Source organism: Astatotilapia calliptera, chromosome 16, assembly GCF_900246225.1.
Source record: "Astatotilapia calliptera chromosome 16, fAstCal1.2, whole genome shotgun sequence".
Taxonomy (NCBI): domain Eukaryota; kingdom Metazoa; phylum Chordata; class Actinopteri; order Cichliformes; family Cichlidae; genus Astatotilapia; species Astatotilapia calliptera.
This window is the reverse complement of record NC_039317.1, coordinates 21302742-21326893: the sequence shown is the minus strand read 5'-3', so window position 1 is coordinate 21326893 and position 24152 is coordinate 21302742. Positions and strand designations below refer to the sequence as shown.

General features: G+C 39.5%; 2 protein-coding genes across 19 annotated transcripts in view; one reads left to right on the top strand and one right to left on the bottom strand.

Moving 5' to 3' along the window:
- Window positions 1-6844, top strand: part of fmnl2a (formin-like 2a) — a 49656-nt gene extending 42812 nt beyond the window's left edge. For 5 of the 17 annotated variants that reach the window (XM_026143694.1, XM_026143696.1, XM_026143695.1 and 2 more), the window contains 5 exons: window positions 690-853; window positions 1006-1107; window positions 1226-1321; window positions 1751-1874; window positions 4415-5027. In XM_026143694.1, coding sequence (XP_025999479.1) covers window positions 690-853; window positions 1006-1107; window positions 1226-1321; window positions 1751-1874; window positions 4415-4620 — 692 coding nt within the window. In that variant the 3' untranslated portion in view covers window positions 4621-5027. Of the gene's footprint in view, window positions 1-689; window positions 854-1005; window positions 1108-1225; window positions 1322-1750; window positions 1875-2923 lie in introns of all 17 variants that reach the window. The other 12 variants (XM_026143698.1, XM_026143704.1, XM_026143707.1 and 9 more) reach the window with 6 other exon arrangements.
- A 716-nt stretch (window positions 6845-7560) lies between these two features.
- prpf40a (PRP40 pre-mRNA processing factor 40 homolog A) lies at window positions 7561-22974 on the bottom strand. 2 transcript variants are annotated; one of them, XM_026143711.1, is made up of 27 exons: window positions 22892-22974; window positions 21402-21482; window positions 20231-20374; window positions 18452-18535; window positions 18009-18027; window positions 17897-17916; window positions 17728-17769; window positions 17503-17613; window positions 17035-17155; window positions 16704-16728; window positions 16375-16590; window positions 14389-14494; window positions 13225-13289; window positions 12960-13124; window positions 11896-12004; window positions 11589-11739; window positions 11328-11461; window positions 11050-11164; window positions 10615-10706; window positions 10372-10488; window positions 9510-9647; window positions 9281-9376; window positions 9098-9184; window positions 8760-8850; window positions 8601-8662; window positions 8346-8501; window positions 7561-8108 (listed from the first exon to the last, which is right to left on the bottom strand). In XM_026143711.1, the coding sequence occupies exons 1-27, from the start codon at window positions 22892-22894 to the stop codon at window positions 8019-8021; spliced, it is 2640 nt and encodes an 879-aa protein (XP_025999496.1). In that variant the 5' UTR covers window positions 22895-22974; the 3' UTR covers window positions 7561-8018. The 2 variants fall into 2 exon arrangements, with proteins under 2 accessions (XP_025999496.1, XP_025999497.1); XM_026143712.1 differs by lacking the exon at window positions 21402-21482 and having other exon boundaries at window positions 22892-22972.
- Between the last annotated feature and the right edge of the window lie 1178 nt (window positions 22975-24152).

The window sequence follows — 24152 nt, the reverse complement described above, 5'->3', positions numbered from 1 at the left end:
CATGTAAAGTAACAGACAGTGCACACGAGAGGTGAAGAAGGGTGCAGGCAGGGTGGAGCAGGTGGAAACGAGTGTCAGAAGGATGGCAGGATGAGTAAAAGGAGCGGTTTACAAGATGGTAGTGAGACCCGCTGTGATGTACGGTTTGGAGATGGTGGCACTGACAAAAGCAGAGCGCAAGATGTTAAGATTTTCAGTGGGAGCGACCACCAGGATGGATGAGATTAAAAATGAGTACGGGACAGGGCTGAGATGGTTTGGACATGTGTAGAGGAGGGAGACTGGATATAAAGTACAAACCATGTTGAATATGGAGCTACCAGGCAGGAGGGAACGCAGAGCAGATTCATAGATGTAGTGAAGGAGGGACATGCAGAGGGTTAGTGTGACAGTGGAGGATGGGAGGATTAGGGTGAGATGGAGTCAGATGATCCACTGTGGCGACCGCTAAAGGGAGCAGTTGGAAGAAGAAGTTAATCTACTCCATGCATGTATCTGACTGTGAGAGTAAGGGAATAGAAAGAAAATGGCAGAAATGTAGAAAGCTAGACAACTCATGCCACAACAATCTAGATGCTCAAACTGCACTACAGCCCACAGGAGAACAATGTGATTTAGATCTAGAAGATGCTACACACTTTACATGTACAGGTTTGTGTCATGTAAGCTAAACTTCTCTGTGTTCACAGTGTCGCTGGAGAACGTCCTGCTGGATGTTAAGGAGCTGCAGAGAGGCATGGAGCTGACCAAAAGAGAATACAGCATGCATGGCCACAACACCATGCTCAAAGAGTTCATTGCACACAATGAGAGCAAGCTAAAGAAGCTGCAGGATGATGCCAAGATCGCACAGGTAAAAGGGTGATTCGTGGCTCGCTGTCAGACACTGGGGCATGTATTTGCATGCAAACGTGATTGGTCCACATACAGTGCAGGCAATGAGTCTGTGTTACTTCATTTGACAGATATCTGTGCCTTTTGCTCTTGTTTTTGCTTTTTTTTAAGGATGCTTTTGATGAGGTGGTGAAATTCTTCGGCGAGAATGCCAAAACCACACCGCCATCAGTCTTCTTCCCTGTGTTTGTGCGATTTGTTAAGGCCTACAGGGTGAGTTGGATATTAGTCTCGCACATTGGACAGAAACAGACAAAACACACATGATAAATAGTAGTCTTCACTTCATTTAATTGAATTGAATTTGAACATGAATGTGAAATCTTCTCAGCAAGCGGAGGAGGACAATGAGCAAAGGAAAAGACAGGAGCAGATTATGCTGGAAAAACTTATGGAGCAAGAAGCCATGATGGAGGAAGACCAGAAGGTAAGCACCCCACCTCCCACCCTCCTTTCCCAGCTCTCCAACTACCCTTTTCTACTTATCCCCAACCCCCTACTTTCTAGGACAGGAGTCTACAGAGGATAACAATGACCAGAAGGTAAGACAGCTCCACTTCCTCCCCTTCCGCTTCATCCTAATTTCCTCCAGACTCTTGATCACAGGATTAGTTGAGTGCCGACTGCCTGCTGGGCGCGCTTGTATCTAGTTCTGCAGTCTTACGCCCTGCTGAGTCACATCGCATCAACTCAGAATCGGCGATTATACGACTTGAACGGTTCAATTAACTCACACACACGCCTGAATGAACCGAGGCATTTTTTGAGCTGAAACAAATTACAAGTGGGAGAATCCTTTGTCGAAGATATTTTACTTACTGGCCGTAACACTTTTATGTGCCTGTGTCTTCCTCAGTCTCCATCCCATAAGAGCAAGAGGCAGCAGCAGGAGTTGATCCAGGAGCTCAGAAGGAAACAGGTGAAAGACAGTCGCCACGTCTACGAAGGCAAAGACGGAGCGATCGAGGACATCATTACGGGTAACGTCCCCCGGATCACGTGGCTACAGTCTGTGGCTAAACTCATATTTACACACATCCACACTCACACAGACACACACACACACACTTGCTGCCCTGCATGAAGGTCCTTTTCTGCTATAAAAGCAGTCATTAACAGAAGGATTCAAAACTAACACAATGACTTTGGCTCTTTTAAGTTTCAACTGTCAGGTTCTTGAGAACCAAAGGTAATACCTGACTAGTCCAAACATGCACTGACGGCAATCTGTTCAACTCAAATGTGTCTCATCGTGGCTTATCTGCTTTGTCTTTGCTTTGTAACACCATCTGTACATAGGCAATCCCGGATATGACTATCTCCAGCAATAAAAACTTAGGGATGAAATTCACCCTTTGTTTACTGAGGGGAGATAAAACTTGAGTAAACTCGAGCAACTGAGTGTATTAACTCAGTTCAGTACCTAAGTAAGCTTCAGTGTATTTTTTAGGCACTCTAGCTTTTATTATAGTCTTTGTATAGCTTAAACTAGGCCTCATTGAATCTCTTCAGTTCAGTTTAACACCAACCTCCCTTTAAGCCATCTCTCTACTGATTGGCTGCCCCTGGCAAACAGAAGTTCTGAGAAGCAGCAATAAAAGATGAACTTTAAGTATCTAGTTTTATCTTTTATATTTAATTACATTTTAGAGAGAAATGTTAGATAGTTTCTACAGAACACAGGCTACTTTTATAAAAATACAAAACATCTAATGGATTGTAACAGTAACAACCCAGGCTTTAAAGATAAAGTGGTGACAGTTGGCTCATTATCAAAGAGCTATAACAGTAAAATGTTACTGATGTCTCCTTAACAGTATAACCTTGATATCATCTGTTTTTGGGAGAATTCGGCCGTAGAATTCGCTGTGACCTTCTTTAAAAAAAGACTTCGCCTTTGCATCGAGATGGTGTTGTTGGGTATTTTGCTTAGTGCTAACCAGTGCTAAACCCCTGTAGGAGTCTGCTTTTCTTACATTGTATTTGTCTTGTTTTGTCTTGGCTGTTGTCCCTGTCGTTTCCAATGCAGTGCTGAAGACCGTGCCCTTTACCGCCCGCACAGCCAAGCGTGGCTCTCGGTTCTTCTGCGAGTCCGCTCTCAATGAGGAGTACCATTACTAAGCTTGTAGAACTCTCTATCTTCTCAAAGGTTGCTGGAAACAAACAGTTCTCTTCTTGGTGTCCTTCTCTCCTTCCTCCTCTGCATGCCTTCCCCCCCACGATTCTCCTTTAACAGTTACGCTCACCTCTCACACCTCGGACCTGTGCATGTGCACTGTGACAAGCCCTGGAGACATGCCCGAGTGCGGGTGTTGTGTTTCTTGTTTTTTTTTTTTGTCTTTTTCAAAACAATTCTCCCTCACCCCACGTGTGTTCACATTTTCTCCCTCACTGACCATCATAAGGTGCTGGGGTAACAGTTTTCTTTCCACAAATGCATGGAGTGTGACACCCACATTGATCATCATTGTTTTATCAAATACAGCAAACCATAATGTCACAGAGAGAGCAGTTTCCAATCTGGACTTTAAGAGTGCTGAGAAGTAAAGAAACGCCGTTAAGCTGGCTGCTGCCATCTAGTGGCCAAGACTCAAAAACAATTACTGAGCTATGAACATACTTAAAAAGTTTTTCTCTTCTTAGCCTCTAATTGGGTCACTTTGACATTAACATGTCGCACTACATCTTGCAATATACAAGCTAAGGTCATCATCTTCACAGCAGGTATGATGTAGAAGTGTCTGTGGCATTATACCTTGCTTTTTTTTGTGTGTTTTCAAAGAGTGTTTTCATTCAAAATTCATGTTTGTTCACTATCACATGTCATTATCACATGTTCATAGTTGTGTGCATGCTGATTGCTTCATCCCTGCTGCTTGCTCCTACTGCACCCCCTGCTCTCCCAGTTAGTCCATGTGCCACGCTCGCTTTGCCACTCTGGGTCACTTCTCGGTGACTCGGTGTGGTCTGTCAGGCTCGTTGCTATTCTGCATGGTGTGTGCATATAGATCATCTGGTGCATTTCAGGAGTTTGTGTGTGCTACTAACATGCAACCAGGTTGCTTCACTGAAGGTTTTGAGGTGTTTGAATCACTGGTTGTCAGTGTTTTTCCCTGGCTGCATGCATGCTTCAGTGTTTTGTTTTTTTTGGTGGTGATGAATTGTGTTTGTTTCAGTTTACAGTTGTGCTGCACAGAAAGGTAGAAATGGGCTCTCTTCCATCTTGCTGGTAGCCACTTTGCAAAGCAGTCTGGGTCTAGTAACAAGGAGAAAGAAAAAGCTTTTATCCTTCTCTCCACTCCCTCCTCCCTCCTCCGCCAGTTGAAACAGTTAACAACCTCTAGCTCTGTCCTCTCTCGTGTCCTTACCCAGCTCTAGCTTTTCTACATCCAGCCTACTGCCACACCGCTTGGCTCTTGCAGCGCTCTTTTAGTAAAGCCAGTGTGAATTGTTTGGCTGACGTGCACCGGTCAGCCTCCTTCTCCATTTTTAACCTTCATTTTGTCTTCTCTTCATCTAGCCCTAAAGAAGAATAATATTACTAAATTTCCCAATGTCTACTCGAGGGTAAGGAACTCCTCCAGTAGCACCCCTGTAGTGGATGTGCCCCAAACCTGGCAAGCATCTCTTTATTACCTCAGTTTCTGTCATACTTCTTTCATTTCAAGTCCACTCATCATTGACCTACTTCTGTTCATCGATGTACTCATTAATGCTCCTTTGTAGCAGGAAGTTTCTGTGTGTAGTGATTAGCACATAACCTTACTCTCCTCACTTGTCGCTTTGGCTTTATTGTAGAGAAAAGATACATTTTCATGCATTCACAATATGCATGAGAGATTTCCTAGATTTCCTGGCAGAGGTTTTTAAAAAAATTCTGTGGACTGTCTCATGTTTAGAAACCAAAGACAGGTTGTTTGGCTGTTGTTTGTGTAGACATCACACTGCTTTGAAAGACAGGCTGCCAGCACTGTGAACATGTGAGCTCATCAAAACACCCCGATGAAGACGCCTGACACCATCTTTTTATCCATGCCCATCCCCGACCCTTCTTTTCTATCTCAGATTTGAGGAATCAGCCTTACAGGAGAGCGGACGCCGTACGGAGGAGTGTCAGGAGACGCTTTGATGATCAGAACCTGCGGCCGGTCAACAATGGCGACGTAGTCATGTGACGAGGGAATAGTGCATGTGCTAGGGCTGGGGATGGGGGGGAAGGGAGAAAGGTATTGGGGGGGTAGAGAGAGAGAGAGAAAGAGAGTAAGGAGTGACAAAAAGATCGAAGCAGAGTGAAGGATGACGCGTGAAAGTCAGGTGTTTGTAGCAACATGTGAGATGATTATGTATATATATTACATAAGAATACTCAATATTCCACATCTGTGCTATAGTATTAGCAGCATTTTACTATGAAGGACTGGGACACGTATGGGACTGAATTTAAAGTGTCTGAAAGGTTGATTTAAAAACCTTTGACGAGCCAAGTGCCTGAATTTTATTGTTGTTGTTTTTTTGTGGTTTCACGTCACGTTGCCGTGTTTGCCTAATGACTGTTCTTAATAATCCCACTCTGAGCAATACAACGTGACCTGGCTTTAATTTTTCAGATGTGTAAAACTGGACATGCGGTGGCCTTAAGAGCCACGTGAAATGGCGTTACGTGGGGAAAGATGTAGAATGTACAGGACGGGTTCTCTTTTTAGCTGTTACAAATATTATTGTTACGGCCCTTTAGTCCGCTCCTCTAACAACATGAACATGCTCAACCTGCACTTTTTAAAAAAAATTTTACATCTCATGAGGGTTTCTCAAATTATTAAAGGGCTGTTAATGTGGTATGAACTCTATATTTGTACTAAAGCAACTATAAAGGTAAATAAAGACCAGTTTAATGTGAATTCTGTTTATAGCAGGTATCTCCATACTGATTCTTCTGTCATGTCTTATTACGAGTGATCAGTAAGGGCTGAATTTGTAGCTTCTAATCCATTAAAAAACAACTTATTTTCAAGTTGTGCATATCTGTAGCTGCACAGCTGGTTTTGTGGAAGGAATTATGCAGAGCAAGAAAACCGAATACCTTTTCTGTTGGGGGTAGAAACTGCACGCAAGATGCGAAACTTTACTGGATGATCTTATTGTCAGAACTGGACATAACTAAACGTCGTGCTTCTGCGAGCGTTTTACAGGTTAACAACATTCCAGGTCACCGAGTCTACTCGCTTTACTGTAATTTTAATGTATAGTATTTAACCACTTAAAAGATTCATTTAAGCTTATGTCGTCATCTAATGTGTGTTTTAAAACGGGGCAAAACAAAAGTATACAACATAAAAAGTTTCCTAAATGTACAGATATTTTGCTACAAACTGTTTTTTTTTACCTAATTCACATCACCAGATGGTTAATATTGTACATATTGTTTAAACAGAAGTTTTCCCTGCCTTGTGCTATACAGCTTGAATGTTATTTTAACTTAGTTTTTCCCCCCATTTTTGTATATTTAATTAAGCCAAATTCAGCCAGAAATCTACAGTAGTGTGTTTGATCATCTTTTACAGTTATGCAGACGGCAGTGGGGTCACGCACTTTACCTGTTAGGGTGTCAGAGGTGCATAAAAACAAAGAAAGTCTGGAAAAGGTTCTGATGTGCAGATGTTTATACACGCCAACTTAATGGCTACACTAACAATCAAAAGTAGTTCTGTTCATTGTCTCCACTGAAGCATGTGACGCCATCGGCTCCTTTTCTTTGCACTTCACTGTCTGTGGCAGCGTAACTTCTCGAACTGGATATTACCAGCATGCTTTTCTCTTGGACGTTCACCAGAAATGTATTTTAGGCAGTTTGTGCTTATAACAAAGTAACAATTTTTAAATTAGGTGATGAGATTTTCAATATGTTCAAATAAACTATTTACATTAAATATAAAGTTCTTTACTCTCTGTGGTTTGTTGTCTGATTCTTGTCAAAACGATGAAAATATAAGTTCGTGAGTGCAGATGCATTCATGTAGCTTTTGTTTTTTTGCCAAGAGCAGAACCTCACATTAAAAAGCTAACCAGTGTTTCTCCATTTGTTCTATTTAAGCAATGTCAATTCAACCTTATATTATGTGTTTAAACTGTAAGTAGTTACAGTCCATACACAGTGTTTGTCTGACTTATTCATATTTAGGACAGTGACTGAATATTAACCAGTAGTAAAGTACACCATAACTGAACCACAATGCAAACTCTGTCCCTTAAAATAAGCAGAAAGATACATTAAGTGGTTATGGCTGCATTTGTGTTAGTAAAGTGTTACCAATAACTAGCAATAGATGTAATTTTGTGTTTCCGCAACACAAGGAGTTAATATTCACCCACTTAATGTTTGCCGAATATCAATATTGGACCACTTGTTTCCCAGAATTAAAAAATACTACAAATCAACTGCAATGCAATGCAAACTATATCCCTGAAAATTATCAAAAGGTTAATGCAAAGACTGAGACAACATTAGACAGCATAGGTGTTCCTAATAAACCAACAATGGCATCACCCATTTAGTCTTCTTTGTTGGCTATTTGTAAATCTGCAACAGCATGGCAACAATCCTATAATCTTGGAAGGTTTGGCAACAATTTATCGTCTAAGTAAGTCAAAGCAACACCTGCAGACAACTTCCAGTGAAACTGTTTTATTACATTTAACTAAAGTATCGATTTCAGCAAATCCTCCAATTAAAACCTTTCATTCATTCAAACCAGCTGCAGTTAAATTACTTCAAATCAGACGTAACCCCCAGTATTCCTGGACATGTGGACAAGTTTCTTGTATTTCTACACATTTGCAGTGTGTCATAAAGATATGCTTTTAAGTGAATATAAAAAAAATTGTCAATGGAAAACATGTATAACTACAGCCAACTGAAGAAAGGTAAGCTAACAAAAAAAACAACTCAGTATTTAACAGCTGATCAGTTTCCTGATATGAAATTAGTCAAAGTCTATGTAAAAGCTCAGTATATGGCATTCCCATAAATACCACAAATCAGTCCATTATGGGCGTATGACCAGCACGGTCAGATGAGCTTGAAGGGGAATGCATGTTTGGAGAGGAGAGAGCAGCATGAATTATTATCAAGGTGCGTCCAGCTGTTCCAGCAAGTTTCTTCTCCTTTTCTCCAGCTCTCCTTCACTCAGCTCACTGCCCGACGTGTCCCAGCCACCCTTAAACGCACCATTAAAAAAATACAAAGATTCAGTCATAGTGAAAATTTGATCTTTTTAAATAACTAGTTAACCGCAAGACCTTTATCTCATGCTAGAAACTGTAAGCTAACATATACGCTCGAGACTTCTTTAAAACACTGACTTTGACCTGAGCCCCCCAGCTAATCTCACAATATAGGGGCAATTTTTTATAATAATAATAATAATAATAATAATAGTAATAGTAACATTCACCTCCTCTTTGGCTGCTTTCCTTTTGGGAGATTTCTGTTTGGACTCTGAGCGAGATTTCCCCCGAGACTTGTCGTTCTCTTTCTCCTTCTCTACCTCCTTTTCTCGCTTCCCATCACGGTCTCTTCCTTTCTTCTCGTTGTCAGAATCTGGAGACGCCTGTTTGTCATAATTACAGTTAGTGCACACACCAGTGTTGCCAGTACATTTGTATTTAAGACATCAAGCGCACACATTTGTTTCTTCCTGCACACTTACAGACTTGTGGCGTCTCTTCTTGCCCTTCTTCTTGTGCTTCTTGGATTTTTTATAGCTTCTCTCTGTTTTCAGGTAGAACATGTCAATGAACACACATTGTGGCACTTTTTCCCTTCCTAGATACACAAATCAACTGATCGGAGCTGTAAAAACACTCACCAGATTCTCCACTAGATGAACGTTCTGAGGGGGATTTGGACTGTGACCTCTTTTTCTTCTTGTGGTATTCCTCATCCTCAGACTCGGAGCCCTATTAAAACATTACAGATTAGCAGTGCATGATATGAGCAATGCTTTTTGTAAAGTGTGCTTTGCTACATCATTTTCCAGTAAATCTTTACATAAAATACAGAATGGAATGATGTGCATTCAGTTAAACCCTGTATTTGACTAAAACAGTGGGCAGAAAAGTATTTTTTTTTAAAAACATGTTTTTTTAAACATTTGATCTGTGATTTAAGTGTATAAAATGTTCATTTTCTTGTGGTGGTACTAACTGATCGAGAGCGGGAGCGCTTCCTGTGGTGCTTTTTGGACTTCTTTGAGTGTTTCTTGGTCCTCGAGTGGTGATGCTGGCACTCATGCTGTTAAATTAAATAAAAAGTAAATACCAGGTTAAACATCATTATAGTCGTCGTCAAGTTTAAAAACTTCATGCCCCTGCTAGCGTCATGACTCACCTCCAAGACATGCATGAAATCTTTGAATATTCTTTTCCTCTCCGACTCCAGAGTCACGTCTTCAAAGGCAGGCTCTTTTAGGAACCTCTCTCTGACCTGAAATGGTAAAATGTCAGTTATCAGGAAACATTAAACACAATCAAGACTGGAAAAAAGGGATGAGGATAAAAACAGAAAATAAACTGTGTTGCGAAAACACACGAATTTGATCCGCATTGAAAGTACATACTCCCTCCCACGTAGTCTCTGGCTCCAGTGGCGGTGTGGCCTGCTTCAGCATGTTCTTGAAAGCAGCTTCTTTCCTTTTCATCTTCCTGGCCTCCTCCTTCTCTCGCTCCCTCTCTCTGGCTTCAGCTTTCTCAAGCAACTAATTAGGAAAAAGGGTTTCTAAGTGAGTTAATCTTATAATGAAATACAACAAACAGCCATGGTTCAACGCACACATCTTTCATCCCAAGTGAAGTCTTTCAGATGGGACAGGGCACAGAGCAAAAGGTGGGGTACACCCAGGAAAGGTCACCATATCCACACTTACAGCCAATTCAAACCTGCATACGTCCTCAAACAAGCAGGTCAAGGCCTGTGCTTATGTATACTCATTAAAATTTCATTGATTTGGGCCTGTTTATCCTGAAAGGTGTATTATTCTCCTTTTTCCATAATTTTATAATCTGTAATAACATTTTTTTGTTTATTTGGGGGCCGTAGAAACAAGTAGGCTCAGCATTGACACATCTTGTGACGGGGATAGGTGGATTACATGTGGATACAGAACTGATGAGATCACTTTTAACTGTGTGGAAAGATCTAACATGAGTTTTAAAATAATTATTAATTCAAATGGATATGATGAACGTATTTTAACACCTAACAACAGGATAAAACGTAAAGCTCTCTAAGCGAAGGAGAGGTGCTGGTTATTTAAACTGTGACCTGTTTTACATTTATTATGCTGATTTAATAGATTAAACCCAGCTGCTGTAGGGTCAGCTACTTAACAGTTCACCCTACTTTAATATCAATATTTGTGTCCATTAATGTTTACGAACAGGTGCCAACTCAAAGCATATGATGCAGAGCTGGAGTCTTACACTGTTGAAGGCTAGCTTTATATTTCCTGCATCCAGCGTGGTAGCTCTCTTATCCGAGCTGATGACTGATCCAAAGTCATCAAAGCTGGTGTTGACTTCAACCAGGAATCCTTTGTCCTGGGAAAGAACACATCAGATAATTATTAGATGTATAATTGGATCAACGCAAGGAAGGTGCACGAGTGCGAACTGTTCCTTAAAAATACCAAATATAAATAACATTTTATGAGGTTAGAGTAATACCTTAAGAATATCTTTGATTATTCTCTTTTCATCATGATAGCGTGCTTTCAAGTCTTCCACATAAAATTTGAAGAGGTCCAGGGGAGTGGAACCTGCGCAACAAACAACATTAAATTTAAAAATGTGTAAATATTGATCCTTGCAGCAAATAAACAAGGTTCAACAGCATCAATGGACCACAACAAGGGTGCAAAACAGTGAAGCCAAATAAATAAAGATTTAGAGACTAGTGTATTATCGGAATAAGTATGAAAATTAAAAAGGAAAAAATATGGAAATTAAAAGAAAATATAACCTCAAAAAGCTAAACTGTGATTCATAAATCGTTTATGTTGTCAGTTGTGAATGTTTTATTTCAGTGTTTATGCTATGATTCAAGTCCGACTGTCACATTCAGCTCATGCAGACATGTGTGCGTGTGGCCCGCTGTCCTACCCGGCTGGCCCAGCATGTTGGCAAAGCGGATGTCTGAGCTCAGTGTCGGGTACATCTCCATCCAAGCAGACATAGAGTGAAGTTGGCCGTGATCATGAAGCTCGTCCAGAAATTTCTGAGAAAACAACAAGAAGAGATGAGGATCGGGAAAGTACATGTGGCCTCTTCTTTTGGCTTATATTAAAACTGTTATTAACCAGATTAAATGTGAAAAATTACATGCAGCGCATTTTTTTTGTTTCTTTTTGAGACATCAATTCTTTGTTTTTGCTTCTCACCTGGAAGGCCTCTCTATTCTTGCGCTGCCGTCTTCTTTCCCTGAGAAGTGTCTTTTGCTTCTCTTCCTCCTCCTCCTTCTCCAGAGCCCGAATATGCTCCTCAAAACATATAAGGGCATCTTCTTTGTCCATATCTGTAAGCAGATAACGGCACTATCAGTAGGCTGAACATATACAAACACACATTCATGCAGAAGCACAATGACCTGATAAGAAATGTTTTTCTTCTAATTCTACTAAAACCATTGTATTATCTCATACTTTGCAGCTCCTCATCCTCTGCAAAGGTAGGGTTATCTAGCAGATACTGCTGGGCCTCAGACCAGGTGGTGCGGTATGTGACGTTTGCCATGTTGTCCAAAATGTTCTTCAAAGCTTCCCAGTTCCTTTTTCTCAGCTGCTTGGCTTGCTCCTAAAGTAGAGAATACAACCAGATGGTAATTGCACTAGACCATAAAGCTCCTACTCCTAAATAGGACACTGAAAGAGGACTTATACACAATAATTATGCCAAACATGCTAACTAAAAATAAAATCAAAGATTCCTAATGCACTTTGGAGCCCTTACCTTCTCTTTTTTAGCAAGGTAGAACAACACGTCTTCATAGATCTCTAGCCTGTCTCTCTCTGGCACGCAGCTCCACACTTCAAGCTCACCAAACATCTGTTCTGCTTTCCTGGATTGCAAGAGTACGCACACAGACACACACAGACACTTTAGAATATTTTTCCCACAAAGCCACATGAGGGCACCATTTCACTTGCCAAATTTAGCTTTAAGGCACCAGTTATGGTTTTTTGCGAGCCATCCCAGGCACAACACAGAAAAGTTATGTCTTTTAAGATGTGTGCTGAAAATATTCAATATATTTGACGTCTGTTGAAACCCTGTTGCTCAGAAGAGTCACTCGGTGTTACAGGCTAAAACAAGGTATTAAATGCAAGGACATACACCCACACAGCATCAGAAAGCCTTGCTCTCACCATCCAACTGCCTGTTGTGTGCCACCCCAGACTACAAACCCAGTGCCAGCAGAACACTGAAGCTGGCTTGTTGTCAAGGTCACCAGTTGATTACCCCTTTTCCTCTGCCCATCATCACGACTTTCATCCAAAAACTAAAGAGTGCCGATGAAAAAGACGTTCCAAGAATTTATTAAGAAGTTATATGATATTTTAAGTGTTTATGTGTTGTTCACTGAGATCGAGTAAGTTTCCAATAAGTGTGTTTGTTGGAAAGCTGTTGTAGACATTAGCAAACAAAATCAACAACAAAAAAAGCTAAGAGATTTTGAATTAGATATAACCTTTATGTCACATGCACCTTGACTTTGAATAGATTCATCAATCATTAACTTTCTAATGAACTCATTACACATGCGAAACTTTGACCTTGTAACAATTTGTTATTGTGTAAACAAATTCAGCAATATCAACGTGACTAGCACTAACAGGTCAAAGCAGCTTAAGTGGAAGTCAACAGTGCTGTAACTGCACGATGGTGTGCAAGCGCCACAGATGTCCTCTCACTCAACCAGTCTGCATAATCATATTGACAGTTCAGAGAACTGCAAATCAATGCAGGGGGGAAAAAAACAAAATACTTTATTGCCATATCACAGTAACACTTACTTGTATCTAGTGGTAGATGTCATCTTTTCATGGTTCTCCAAGAATCTCTGAAAAGTCTCTTTTGACTCTTTGTATTTAATTCTGGCCTCCTCCTTTTCTTCCTTCTCTGTCTGGACTTTGTATGCATTGAACGCCTGCTTCTTTTCGCTCAGCTTCGGAAGTGCACTTTGTTGACAAGAAAAGTAACAAATTGTAAGTCAGAGATGGTGACAGTTTAAACTTACTATTGTATGAAGGATAAACAGATCTCTGGAAAGCATTGTACCTGTAGCGAGGATCATTGATAATCAATTTCATGGCCTGTTCCCAAGAGGAGTTGGAGGATACACCCTGAAATACAAAGGATAAGAAATATTCATGATGGTTTCAAATAAAATCTGCACTCAAGAAATATTTCAAAAATATTCACATGGATTGCCTTGTTGTCCTGTTAGAAAAAAGTACATCGACCTGGATACGAAAATGGAGCTTTTTGCTGCTTTGGTCTAGAACAGAACACATTTTCTTAATTACTAATAGATGGTGGGTTAAAAGGTGTGGAGTGGCAATAAATCAAGAAGTGCCACCAAGGACCTTTGTAAGTGCCCTTTCTGTCACTTGCCTCTCCCAAGGAGTGACTACTTCATCCATTATGACTGATTCCACTATGTGCCTCGGTCTTGTCAGTTGTCACAGTTATTCTAACTCACTCAGGCATGCCACTTTCTCTCGCTGTCTTAATCCCAGCCAGTCCTCGTGCCTTTGATCCAATAAAGCTAATCATAAAGACACAGCCATTAAGATCTTGCAGGAAATGGCAAGCAATCTCAGAGGAGAGCTTTGTGCACAAAATTAAAAAGCTCCTAAATATAGCAACATTCAAGGTGGGTGGTGCTAGGCCGCCGTGCAAGCCGAACACACAACACGTCCACAGCAACAGGAGGTGAGGTTTAATAGGCCTCCCAGGGGCTCAAGAGCAGGGACAGGGATTAGATCCAGGTCTGAATGCAAATGATGTGATGATGAACACATCAGGCACTAGAGAACACTGAGGTGGCAAAAGTAGTCTTAAAAACAAATCAAGATTTGGATTCCAGTGCCAACAACAGAGCAACAGTCAATGGATACTTAAACACACACATTAAAAAAACAACCCTCAATGGAGACAGTTGAAAAGCTGTAGGATGACTTTTTGGGCACAAAAATGTAGCAAATTATCAGATATTTGCTTTCTGATTTAAAACACACTCTGCTTGATTAAAGAACCAAATTCGTGCAACATCATGAATCAAATTTTGCTGCACACTTGTTGACTGCCTAACATCTCACATAATTAATTTATACACTGAAACATAGAGAACATTTTAGAGTCAGAATCTGAAAACAAGAATTACTCCCCTGCAGTAAAGGCGTGCCTTCTCTCCTACAGCTTGTTAACAGCCTGACTCACCTTCTCCTTCAGCAGCTCTTTGAAGGCCTGCTTGGCTTCTTCTTTTGTATTCCATTTGTACGTTTTCTTCTGAAGTTCTGGCCTTTCTTCTTTTACAACCTCGACACTAAGAGCAAAGAAAATTATTGACACTGAGCACTTTTGTAGTTCTCTGCAATCAAAGATGCATTAAAAAACGGCTTTGTTACACCAATATTATAAGTAGAAAGTGCTCTGTGAACGCTAACCCAACAGAGCTGTGGTGGCCTGAGATGACCATAATGGGGATACCCTTTAAAGCTAGTTTTTGGTTACAAGCCCGACATGGAACCCGACGTATTAGCCAGAGGTCCCTTTACTACAGTTTGGAGCAGCGGACCTTTTTTATATGCACGGAATAGTTTTCCACAAGATCGCTGCAAAAAGTGCAGCCTTACCTAATGTCCACACTACTGTTACTCATTTTATATTAATATTTAAAAACCGTGTTGGTATTGGTGGCGTAACAGTAATAGTAATAAATCACACAGCAATAGTACAGTCATGTAGTTGTAAAAAGCTTGATAACATATTAAGTAATCCTAAGTATTCAAAATACATTACTCTCATTGAGTAACGTAACGGAATACGTTACAGAATACATTTTGTGGCATGTATTCTGTAATCTGTAGTGGAATATATTTTAAAAGTGCACCCCAGGGTGGCTGTGGCTACAATGTAGCTTGCCATCACCAATCTGAGTGTGTGTGTGAATGGGTGGATGACTGGATGTGTAAAGCGCTTTGGGGTCCTTAGGGACTAATAAGGCGCTATACAAATACAGGCCATTTACCAATTAAAAGTAACCTTCCCAACACTGCTGACCTCATTGTTTGAAACTTTACCCACATTTAATAAGAGCACCGGTTTAACAATACGTGACAGGAAATGAGGAAAAGCATAACAGGTCCATTTAAAAATTTGCTTTGACCATCATGTTCAATTAAATGAGGAAGCGCAATCTAAGCTGTTGGTATTTTGATGGCAGATGTGTTACAAGCTTGCATTATATTAACTTCTCACAATCACATGGGTTTCTAGCACCACTATAGTGATTTTATGAAAACAAAAACAGCAAAATTTTTAAACAATTCTTAAACTAACTTTCAAAATGAATTACTTCAGAGGCTTCCATTCAATTACAACAAGTTTAAAATGTAAAACACTGTAACTGATACTTTGAGTATTTCATGTTAACATCTGCATAAAACTGTATGAAGACCTTTTCCTTCAATTCCTTACTCCCTGTAGCCACCAAAAGGCAGCAGGGTGTACAACAATCAATCAGAACCCTAGGATTTTATGAGTACTATGGTGGAATACACTGTCATAAACATAGTATCTACTGTGTTTAACTAATTGAGAGGAAGATGGTACAAAACTGAGGAAAATCTCTGGCTAAATCAGCAGATCATTGTGCATTACAGCCTACTTTCCAACTTCTTCTTAAGCCAAAGCCCATTCATTATTTATTTTCTGAAATGGATTATGATACAGCCGTTGAGTCATATCTTATGATATGACTGTTTAATAATAATAAAACTAGAATAGCTCAGACTGCTGTGGTTATATCAGTGTGAGAATTAATCAATTTTTATTATTTATTTACATCAATACTGTAAAAGTTAAATTAAAAAAAAAAAATCCACCATCTGCATCTTGCTGCAGATTTGTGGAGCTATGTGGTCTCTCTCCACTGCTCTGAACCATTCTCAAAATAATGTCATTTCCTGGAGAGGCCTCTTTTCATTTGCCGAGCTATTGTTGTCATGCATCACTCTGACCAGCACAGCTGTTCCAGATCGATGAGAGCAGCAATGTGGCTGGCTTTGAGTCCATTTATTAATCACTACACCTTCTGATTCATAATCCACTTCAACCACAACAGCAGGTATGCTTGGAGATAGCCACACAGGCAGACATGTCATTGCGCTTGCTCAGTTAAACCCTAGATTTATAATTGTTTACCTGGCTACAGCCTCGGTAGCTGCTGAAGTCTCAGAGGAAGCCACAGGTGCATCAGCCGTCTTCACCTCAGGTGTTTGAGTCACTGCTGCCTGGGATGGTTGTTCCTCTGAGACTACTACCGCAGTTTCCGCCTCCACTACAGTCGCTGCAGGAGCTACATTATCTGCTTGCACAGCAGGAGCTGCAGTGGTTCCAGGAGCCGCTGCCTCTGCAGTCCTAATGTAAGATCATGACAATAAAGCCATACGAGATTAATAATTGTTGATGACTGCTGTATTTGTTAACCTCAATACAAAATGAAGACATCCAGAGTAACAGCAAACTCTTACCCATTCTCCTCTGCTTTGATCATAGCTGGAATTGACAAAAGAGATAACAGTTAAGGCGCTTGCTTTCATTTTTAATCATGCAGCAGATCAAGAGACCTTTTCAAAGATAAATGTACTAAAGGAGCCAACAAGTGTCCTGTGTTTTGTAAGTCCTTTGTTTGCACATCAATCACACCACATCCCCTAATGTATGGAGTGATCTGTTGACAAAGTCAGCATTCTTCCAGTCATTGTGCCATTAAAGGCTTTTCTGTAGAAGGCAACATTTTTCAATATAAAAATCCCTGCCTTTCATACAACAGCTTTGATATAATCAGATACCGCGCTTTACCTTCCAGGTCCTCCAGCTCTTTGGGTTTTGTCCATCTTGACTCCTTTGTCTGAGAGTTGTAATAATAAGGCTTCCCTGTGTCTGACTTGTACTCCTTCCAGGGGCATTTTGACAGCATTTGCTAAAGAATTCAAAGAATGATGGGAAAGGTTTTTTTAATAGTTTAAATGAACAGCAAGGCCTTATCGGTAATTAGTGTGAGTCAATATCCATAGTCCAATAACAAATCAGTTTTTTTAAGTATAGATGACGCACATATTTTAAAAATAAAATTGTTTAATATATGCACACAAAGGATTTAAATAATTCCCCCAAAATGAGTGGGGCAAAATCCAATTTAGCTTAATCTGGTACATTTACCATTACTGTAATTTTAATACGTGAGCACTGCAATTGCTAAGTGCCAAATGAATTAAATGTATGTGAATATGCAAGTAATATAAATAGTTCAAATTAAAAGCTCTGTACCTCTGCAGGAGATTTGAGTTCATCCGGTTTCTCCCATGTGGATTGCTTAGTCTCTGTGTTATAATAATAGGTCTTTCCATCTAGTGATTTATGTTCAGTCCACACGGATTTCTGAAGCAAACAAACACGACAGATAAATCAGATAATTATTTTGGTTGCATTTTGAATGATTTTATAGTTCCTTGTTAATTGTGTCTAGTCTTTCAATGTTTCATGTGCACAAACCTTCTTTGGCTGTTCTTCCTGCGGGGATCCATTTGTGGTACTCTGCAGGGGGAACGGAAATAAAGGTTGTGAGACAGCAGGAAAAATACTGGAGCTAATGATGGTAGCTCAAAATTGTCAAAGCTCGTAGACTTCCAATTACTACATATCAAAAAAAAGTTATACTTACAGATGTTCCAGGAGCAGCAGCTGTGAAAATAAACAAGACAAAAAGTAGTCAGACTTTAAACTTCTAAATACGCCTAAACATTAATTTTACTGCATTAAGTAAAAAATCCTACCTGTGGAGTCAACACCAGGCTGTCGACAGGAAAAAAATAACAATGTTATTGGTGGATTATTTTTTTTCCCAGTCTTAAAGTGCACATCTACAGATTCATTATTAACAACAAAACAGTAAGAGACACAGCTTTACTAATCAGTACATTACTCCACAACCTCAAGATGTATAGCTAGTGTTTGGTTACATGTGTCTTATGATCACTAAACCCATCTGGACAATAATAGACACATTGCATGCAAGTGTAAAATTTTCATTAGCTAGTGTTTAATTAGGTTTTTTAGCTGTTTTGTTTCAACATGAAAATATATTTTTTATGGAAGGTTATAAATTTATAGCCATGTTCCATGGCTGTGCAAATGTTTCATTAGGCATTTCACAGACTGCAGTGTATTTTAAGAAGTGTGAAGCAGAGCACTCAAGAAACATAGTGAAAAGAGTTACCGGTCCCGTTGGCTGTACAGCCGCAGCTGGTATGCGAGGGGGCATCATCATTCCTGGCATCATAGGTGGCATCATGCCTGGCATCTAATAAAAGAGGCACCATGAAATATTCATCTGGTATTTCCATGCTACCTAATCCAGGCAGAGGTATTTAGACACAGTGTGAAACAGGTTGCTGGTGTGTAGAAGGCTGCTTGACTGATTATGCTGCGCTTACTGAAAGTGTGATGCCACAGCCTGACACCTGTGAAGCAGCAATATGCCAAACTACAGTGTTTCACCACCTCTTCAGACTTGCGTTTCTGGCACTCTGATCAAACACTCCTCCCCATGATCACGCCTATTTATGCATGACAGGATTACATGCATGATCCACTTTTTTTTAATCACTAGATAAAAAAAAAGAAAAAAAGACTACAGCTACATCATGCCTATTTATTCATTAACTGTCAGCTAATGAAAGAGATTTAAACTGACGAACTAGAGCAGGGCGATATGTCCAAAAATATTTATCACGATAAACATTTGAAAATTTGCGATAACGATATAACTGACGATATAATTGACACCAGACAAAATACTTTACAACTCCACAACTTTATTAGTGCAAAAAAACCCCAAAACAACAACATCAATGTATTTTCACTTAAACAAGCAGCTGTTTTATGTGCATTAAAGTTATATAAAAATTTAACAGTGCAAATGCAAATTCCTTTCTGACAGTTTAACCAAAGGGCATTTCCAGTGGAAATTGGCCGACATATCCTCAGCATAACCATGTATAATATCCACAAAACTTAAAAAGAGGTATTACACACACAATACGGTAATATTATGTTGAAGCACAGTACGTATCACTCCGCGAGGCTCCTGACTATGGTAGTCGTAATGCTCCGACAATCCATCAAGCGGTGCGGGTTTGTAGCTTAGCAAAGTCGTACTAAAACATTTGACAGATTTTCGAGCGCCGTGTACCACATACAATCGTTTCGAGGTCAGTAAACACAACCAGAATTCATACATAAGGCCCACTGGATTATAAGGGGCACTGTCGATTTTCAGAAAAATCAAAGGATTGATTTTAAATGTGCCGTATTTTCCAAAAAACACAGCAACAACGACGGCCCGCTAGCTTGCGCTACCAAAAATAGTGCTTTGTTGTGTTTTTGACGGACGAAAGCTAAACCAGTTCCACACCCCTGAAGTTGCAGCATTTTTACAAACCAGTTCTGGTTCATCTGTTTCATTTAACGATCTGCTTTCGCCGCCATGCTTTTTCTGCCGTGTGCATATGAAAACAAAGGCACTGCGCATGCACGTTTTACCCATATTCTATCGCGATATTTCATTTTTCTATCGTTGCCCAACATTATACTGGTATTACCGTAAACGGTATGATATGGCCCAGCCCTACGACGAACAACATTTTTTCTTCAGTTAATTAGCGCCCCTATCAAGCATTTGGAGCGCTACAAGATAAGAAAATATACCTGGTCTGTAAATGTTGATGGATGTGGCTAACATGAAAGTATAACCACTTGATACATGCAACAATGATCAGAACAATTCAAGCAAATAACTAGAAAAAAATGTTAATTCTTTCACTTTAAAACATTTTGAGATGTGTCTCATTTAAGGTTATGCTTCTCCCTAAATTATTAAAGTGGAGGGAGAAATAAATAGGCTGCCTAGTCCCTAGACTTTATAAGGCACAGAGGACAAAAAGAGGGAAAAAAACCCCCAATACAAACAAATCTATGAGGTTACTACAAAGCTCACCTGTCCCATTGGCGGTGCCCCCATTGGTGGCATTATACCCGGGGGAATTATACCAGGAGGCATTGGTGTCATGCTGGGAGGTCGCTGTCCCATAGGGGGCATTCCAATGGGAGGGAAATGAGGTGGTATTCCAGGTGGTCCCATCTTCATAGAAGAAGGAAGACAAAAACATTATATCGTAGTTAGAAGAAATACTTTCTTAACCCTCTGAAATTACCTGGATCTCTGCAGTGTTCCATATAATATGCAATCTAACATTATACTGAATCACAGTTAATTACACATAATGAGTAAGACCTAAAAGGGGGAAATGAAAGAAAGCAAGTGCAACTCTCTGCTCCTTCAAAGGCTAATTTAAGTTAGGTGTTCTAGCTGAGGAGATAAAATAGGGAGTGTGTGAACACTGGCTGCCACAGTGTGTGATGAACATGGCAGAGGAACTGTGCTTCAGTCACACTAACTTTCACAGGACCTTAGGAGAAGCACTACACATGCACTAAACTGGAAAGAGCAAAAAACTAAATCAAATCTACAGATGTGGAAGTTGACATGCGAAACAAACGCAAGTGAAGAATATATGATCAGGTTTGCAGGAGGATGATTAATATGAAAATCAAAAGAATTGTGATTTATAGTAAAGTTATTGTTTTAAATATACAGATGTTAATAATTACTGTGTGAGAGAGGACGTTTGTACAGTTTTGTTGAGATTGGGTCACCTATAAATACATAAATACAAGTAAGACTGTCAGGGTTTCTCCTGCACAGAAAAAATGTTTGAGCATGAAAAAATCCCCTCAGTTTCTAAATGTACCTAGACACGAGCCCAATCAGCCCAATATGCAATATTGAAAACCTGCAGAAATGTGTGCAAAGATAAAATCAATGTCTGGAAAGGTCCTTTCTTTTTTTCCTTAAAACAAAAGAAAAGAAAAAAAGGGAGTTTGTATCATTACTTAAACAGCTACTGGAAACAGTTTTTGTAAGATGTTGCTGCTGCTATAGGAAGCAAGAGTTTACTGGTATTCTTGCCTAAGAAATTTATTCATATAACTGCCTATAATTCTAACTTTAACCCCCAGCAAATTTATAAGTAATCAATGCAGAAATCAAAGTAATTCAAATTATGTTCTTTTGGATCTGTAAACAAAACTGCATTTTGATGACTTACAAATGGGGGAGGTATCGCCGCGGGCGGTACACCTGGATAAGGCGGTGCTTGGCTCGGCCCATTATTAGCTTCCGACGAAGACTGTGAGGAGTAAGAAACACCACACAGAGTTAGTGAACTCCCAACAGCCAGTTGTGCAGTTAGCAGTGTGCTTCAATCAGGAAAACTACCATTTCTCCAGATATGTGTTTAAGGAATTGTGAAATTAAGTAGTTTACAGCTAATAAAGCACTCTAAATAAATTTGGCTGCTCCCAAATAAAAAATGCACATAAAAAGTAAAGTAATAGCTACATTGCCCATTTCAATTAGTGCAGTTACATGAAACCACAACGAGTGTGTGAATATTTGGTTTGAAAGTTTAAATGAGGTAGTACTAATTGGGGTGTCAGTAATCAAAACATTATATGAAATCAGTTTTAATTTGACATATATAAAGCTTATAATGTCTAAAGACAAAAGACTAGAAAAACTACACAATTCTCGTTTTGCGACAAATTATCAAGCATTTGGTTTATTTAAAAAAACGTATTAATTTAAAAAGTAATATCTTCATCATTAACTGAGGATGAAACGGTGCCTACCTTAATCTACACCTTTTAAACAAGTGCTTCCTTTTTCTTTTTACATAAAGAATATTTCAAAGACTTCCGGTTTATTCAGAATGAATAAGGGTCCTCTAATGCGGACACCAACATTACATATGGCACAGGCAAACACATGTACCCATAGCCTGGGTAACAACAAATTCATGCGTGAAGCTTTAACATTTTTTGTATCTGAATAACGAACCCTAAAGAAAGCCTTGTAGTTTAACCAGACAATATATTATCATGAAATAGCATAGTAATGATTGTTTTCGGTGATCATATGTCAAATATGGTCTATTTAAGTCCACTCATTTGGGTGCATGAGTGGGATATTCTATTTTACTACTACGAAATTACTACTTTTAACCGATAAAGTTCACTTAACTCCTGACTTAATCTGATCAGTAACGTTGGCTGTGCTAATGTAAATTATGTGGACTGGTAACAATCGTAAGAACCTGAGATAACTGCTGCTGTTTGTGATGAATGACTGCAGGCTCCGTCTAATCTCTGGAAATGAATCGTAAAAGGCTAACGCAAGAGTTCAACTGCTTAATTATTCAACTAACCAAATACACTTTCACCACCGTAATTTTACTTCACGAATACCGTAACACGTTTTGCTGATTTTACACATTAACAAATCAAAGGGCGTGCTATACCCAAAAAAGCTTCAGCTAAAGGAAACCGCTTATAACACGAAGGTAGGCACATACCGCTTTATTAGCCCACTGCTAACAAGAAATGCTAACCCGTGGTCTTTGATACACGGCATTGTAACGGTATAGTTTAGAGAAGAAGATGGCTGCTAACAAGGCCTTAAAAATTCATACACATAGTCTTAACAGTTTTCGTCTTTTTCGTTACCGCTATAAACTATTTTTTGAACGCCTGCACTCACCATGTTGAAGAGAACAACCTCCGAGAAATTTGAGCACTTCTCAACAACAAGCAAAACGATTGGTTGAGCTTCCGCCTAGCGCTCAGAGGTCAAAGGTAACAATTCTGTAGCGTCATTCTGCGTTGGAAATGCGCACCAATGCGCAACACCACCGTTTCCTCCAAAAGAAACTGGCGTGTTAACCAAGGAAGAAACAGCGATGGAAAAAAAAGTCCACTTTAAGTCAATACGCTATAGTCAAACTTAAACATAAAATTATATGTTTCTTGATGTTAAATAGCTTAAAGTAAAAAGCTGCATGAATGAATGAATGAATAAATAAATAAACAAATTCTATTTTCTATTATGAAATTTAATTTATGCCATACAATATATGCAAATATAGAGAAAGCCACATAGACTTGTCTCATTAATACGATATATGGTACTGTGCAACAGTCTTGATCCAATCCTCATTTCTTCATATTTTGCTAGGTAGAATGGGCAATAGGCGCAAGAATTTATTAAAATCTGCGTAAACGTACATGGAAATAAAAATATAAGCCAAAAACAGAGACTGAATCATTCTAACAAGCTTGAAAATCAATATTTTGTTTGACCATCTTTATTCCTCAACAGAGCCTGAAATCTCTTAGGCAAGCTATCTTGTAATTTCTTCAGGAAGGTAGTCTTCATGAACAGTTATCCAGGCTTCTTGAGGGACATTCAAAGTTCTTCTTTGAATGCTGGCTGCCTTTTGTTCTGTTATCTGTCAGGATGATTGCTTCAATTATGTTGAGGTCGAGGCTCCGGGGAGGCCCATCCATGATCGATAGTATTCAACAGCTTATCAAATCAGATAAGCAGCTTAATGCATATTACTAATCAATTAGTTTATTTTTCATTTGTTGCCTTAAATAATTAGGAACATCTGGTAAGAGGTAATTGTCATTATGGCACTAATTTACGAACTGTTAAATCCTTATTTTTAACTGTTTTAGTGTTCGTGAATAAATACCGATCAGGTTGCTCTTTACACCGTAACAGAGAGTGATTCCCTTTTTTATTTTTGCTGTTATAACAGGTACCTATTTCAGAAGCCGAGGTAGCTGGTGTTCAGACACAGCAAAATTACCTCAGTGTATTGGGGATCATTTGAAGGACCGGCTGTGATTTTCCAATTATTGGCTTCTGTGACACAGCTCTTAGACCTCTGTGGTGCTGCAAAGACTCCCCATGACAGCGGAAATTATAAAGCAGTCAGTCTACACAGTTTAGCTTT

Excerpts from the sequence above, each read along its gene's own strand:
- prpf40a (XM_026143711.1), bottom strand. Across the intron at positions 18,536-20,230 it reads GGGCACCGCCAATGGGACAG|ATGCCAGGCATGATGCCACC; the intron begins GTGAGCTTTGTA and ends CTCTTTTATTAG. Across the intron at positions 11,462-11,588 it reads AGAGGATGAGGAGCTGCAAA|ATATGGACAAAGAAGATGCC; the intron begins GTATGAGATAAT and ends ATCTGCTTACAG.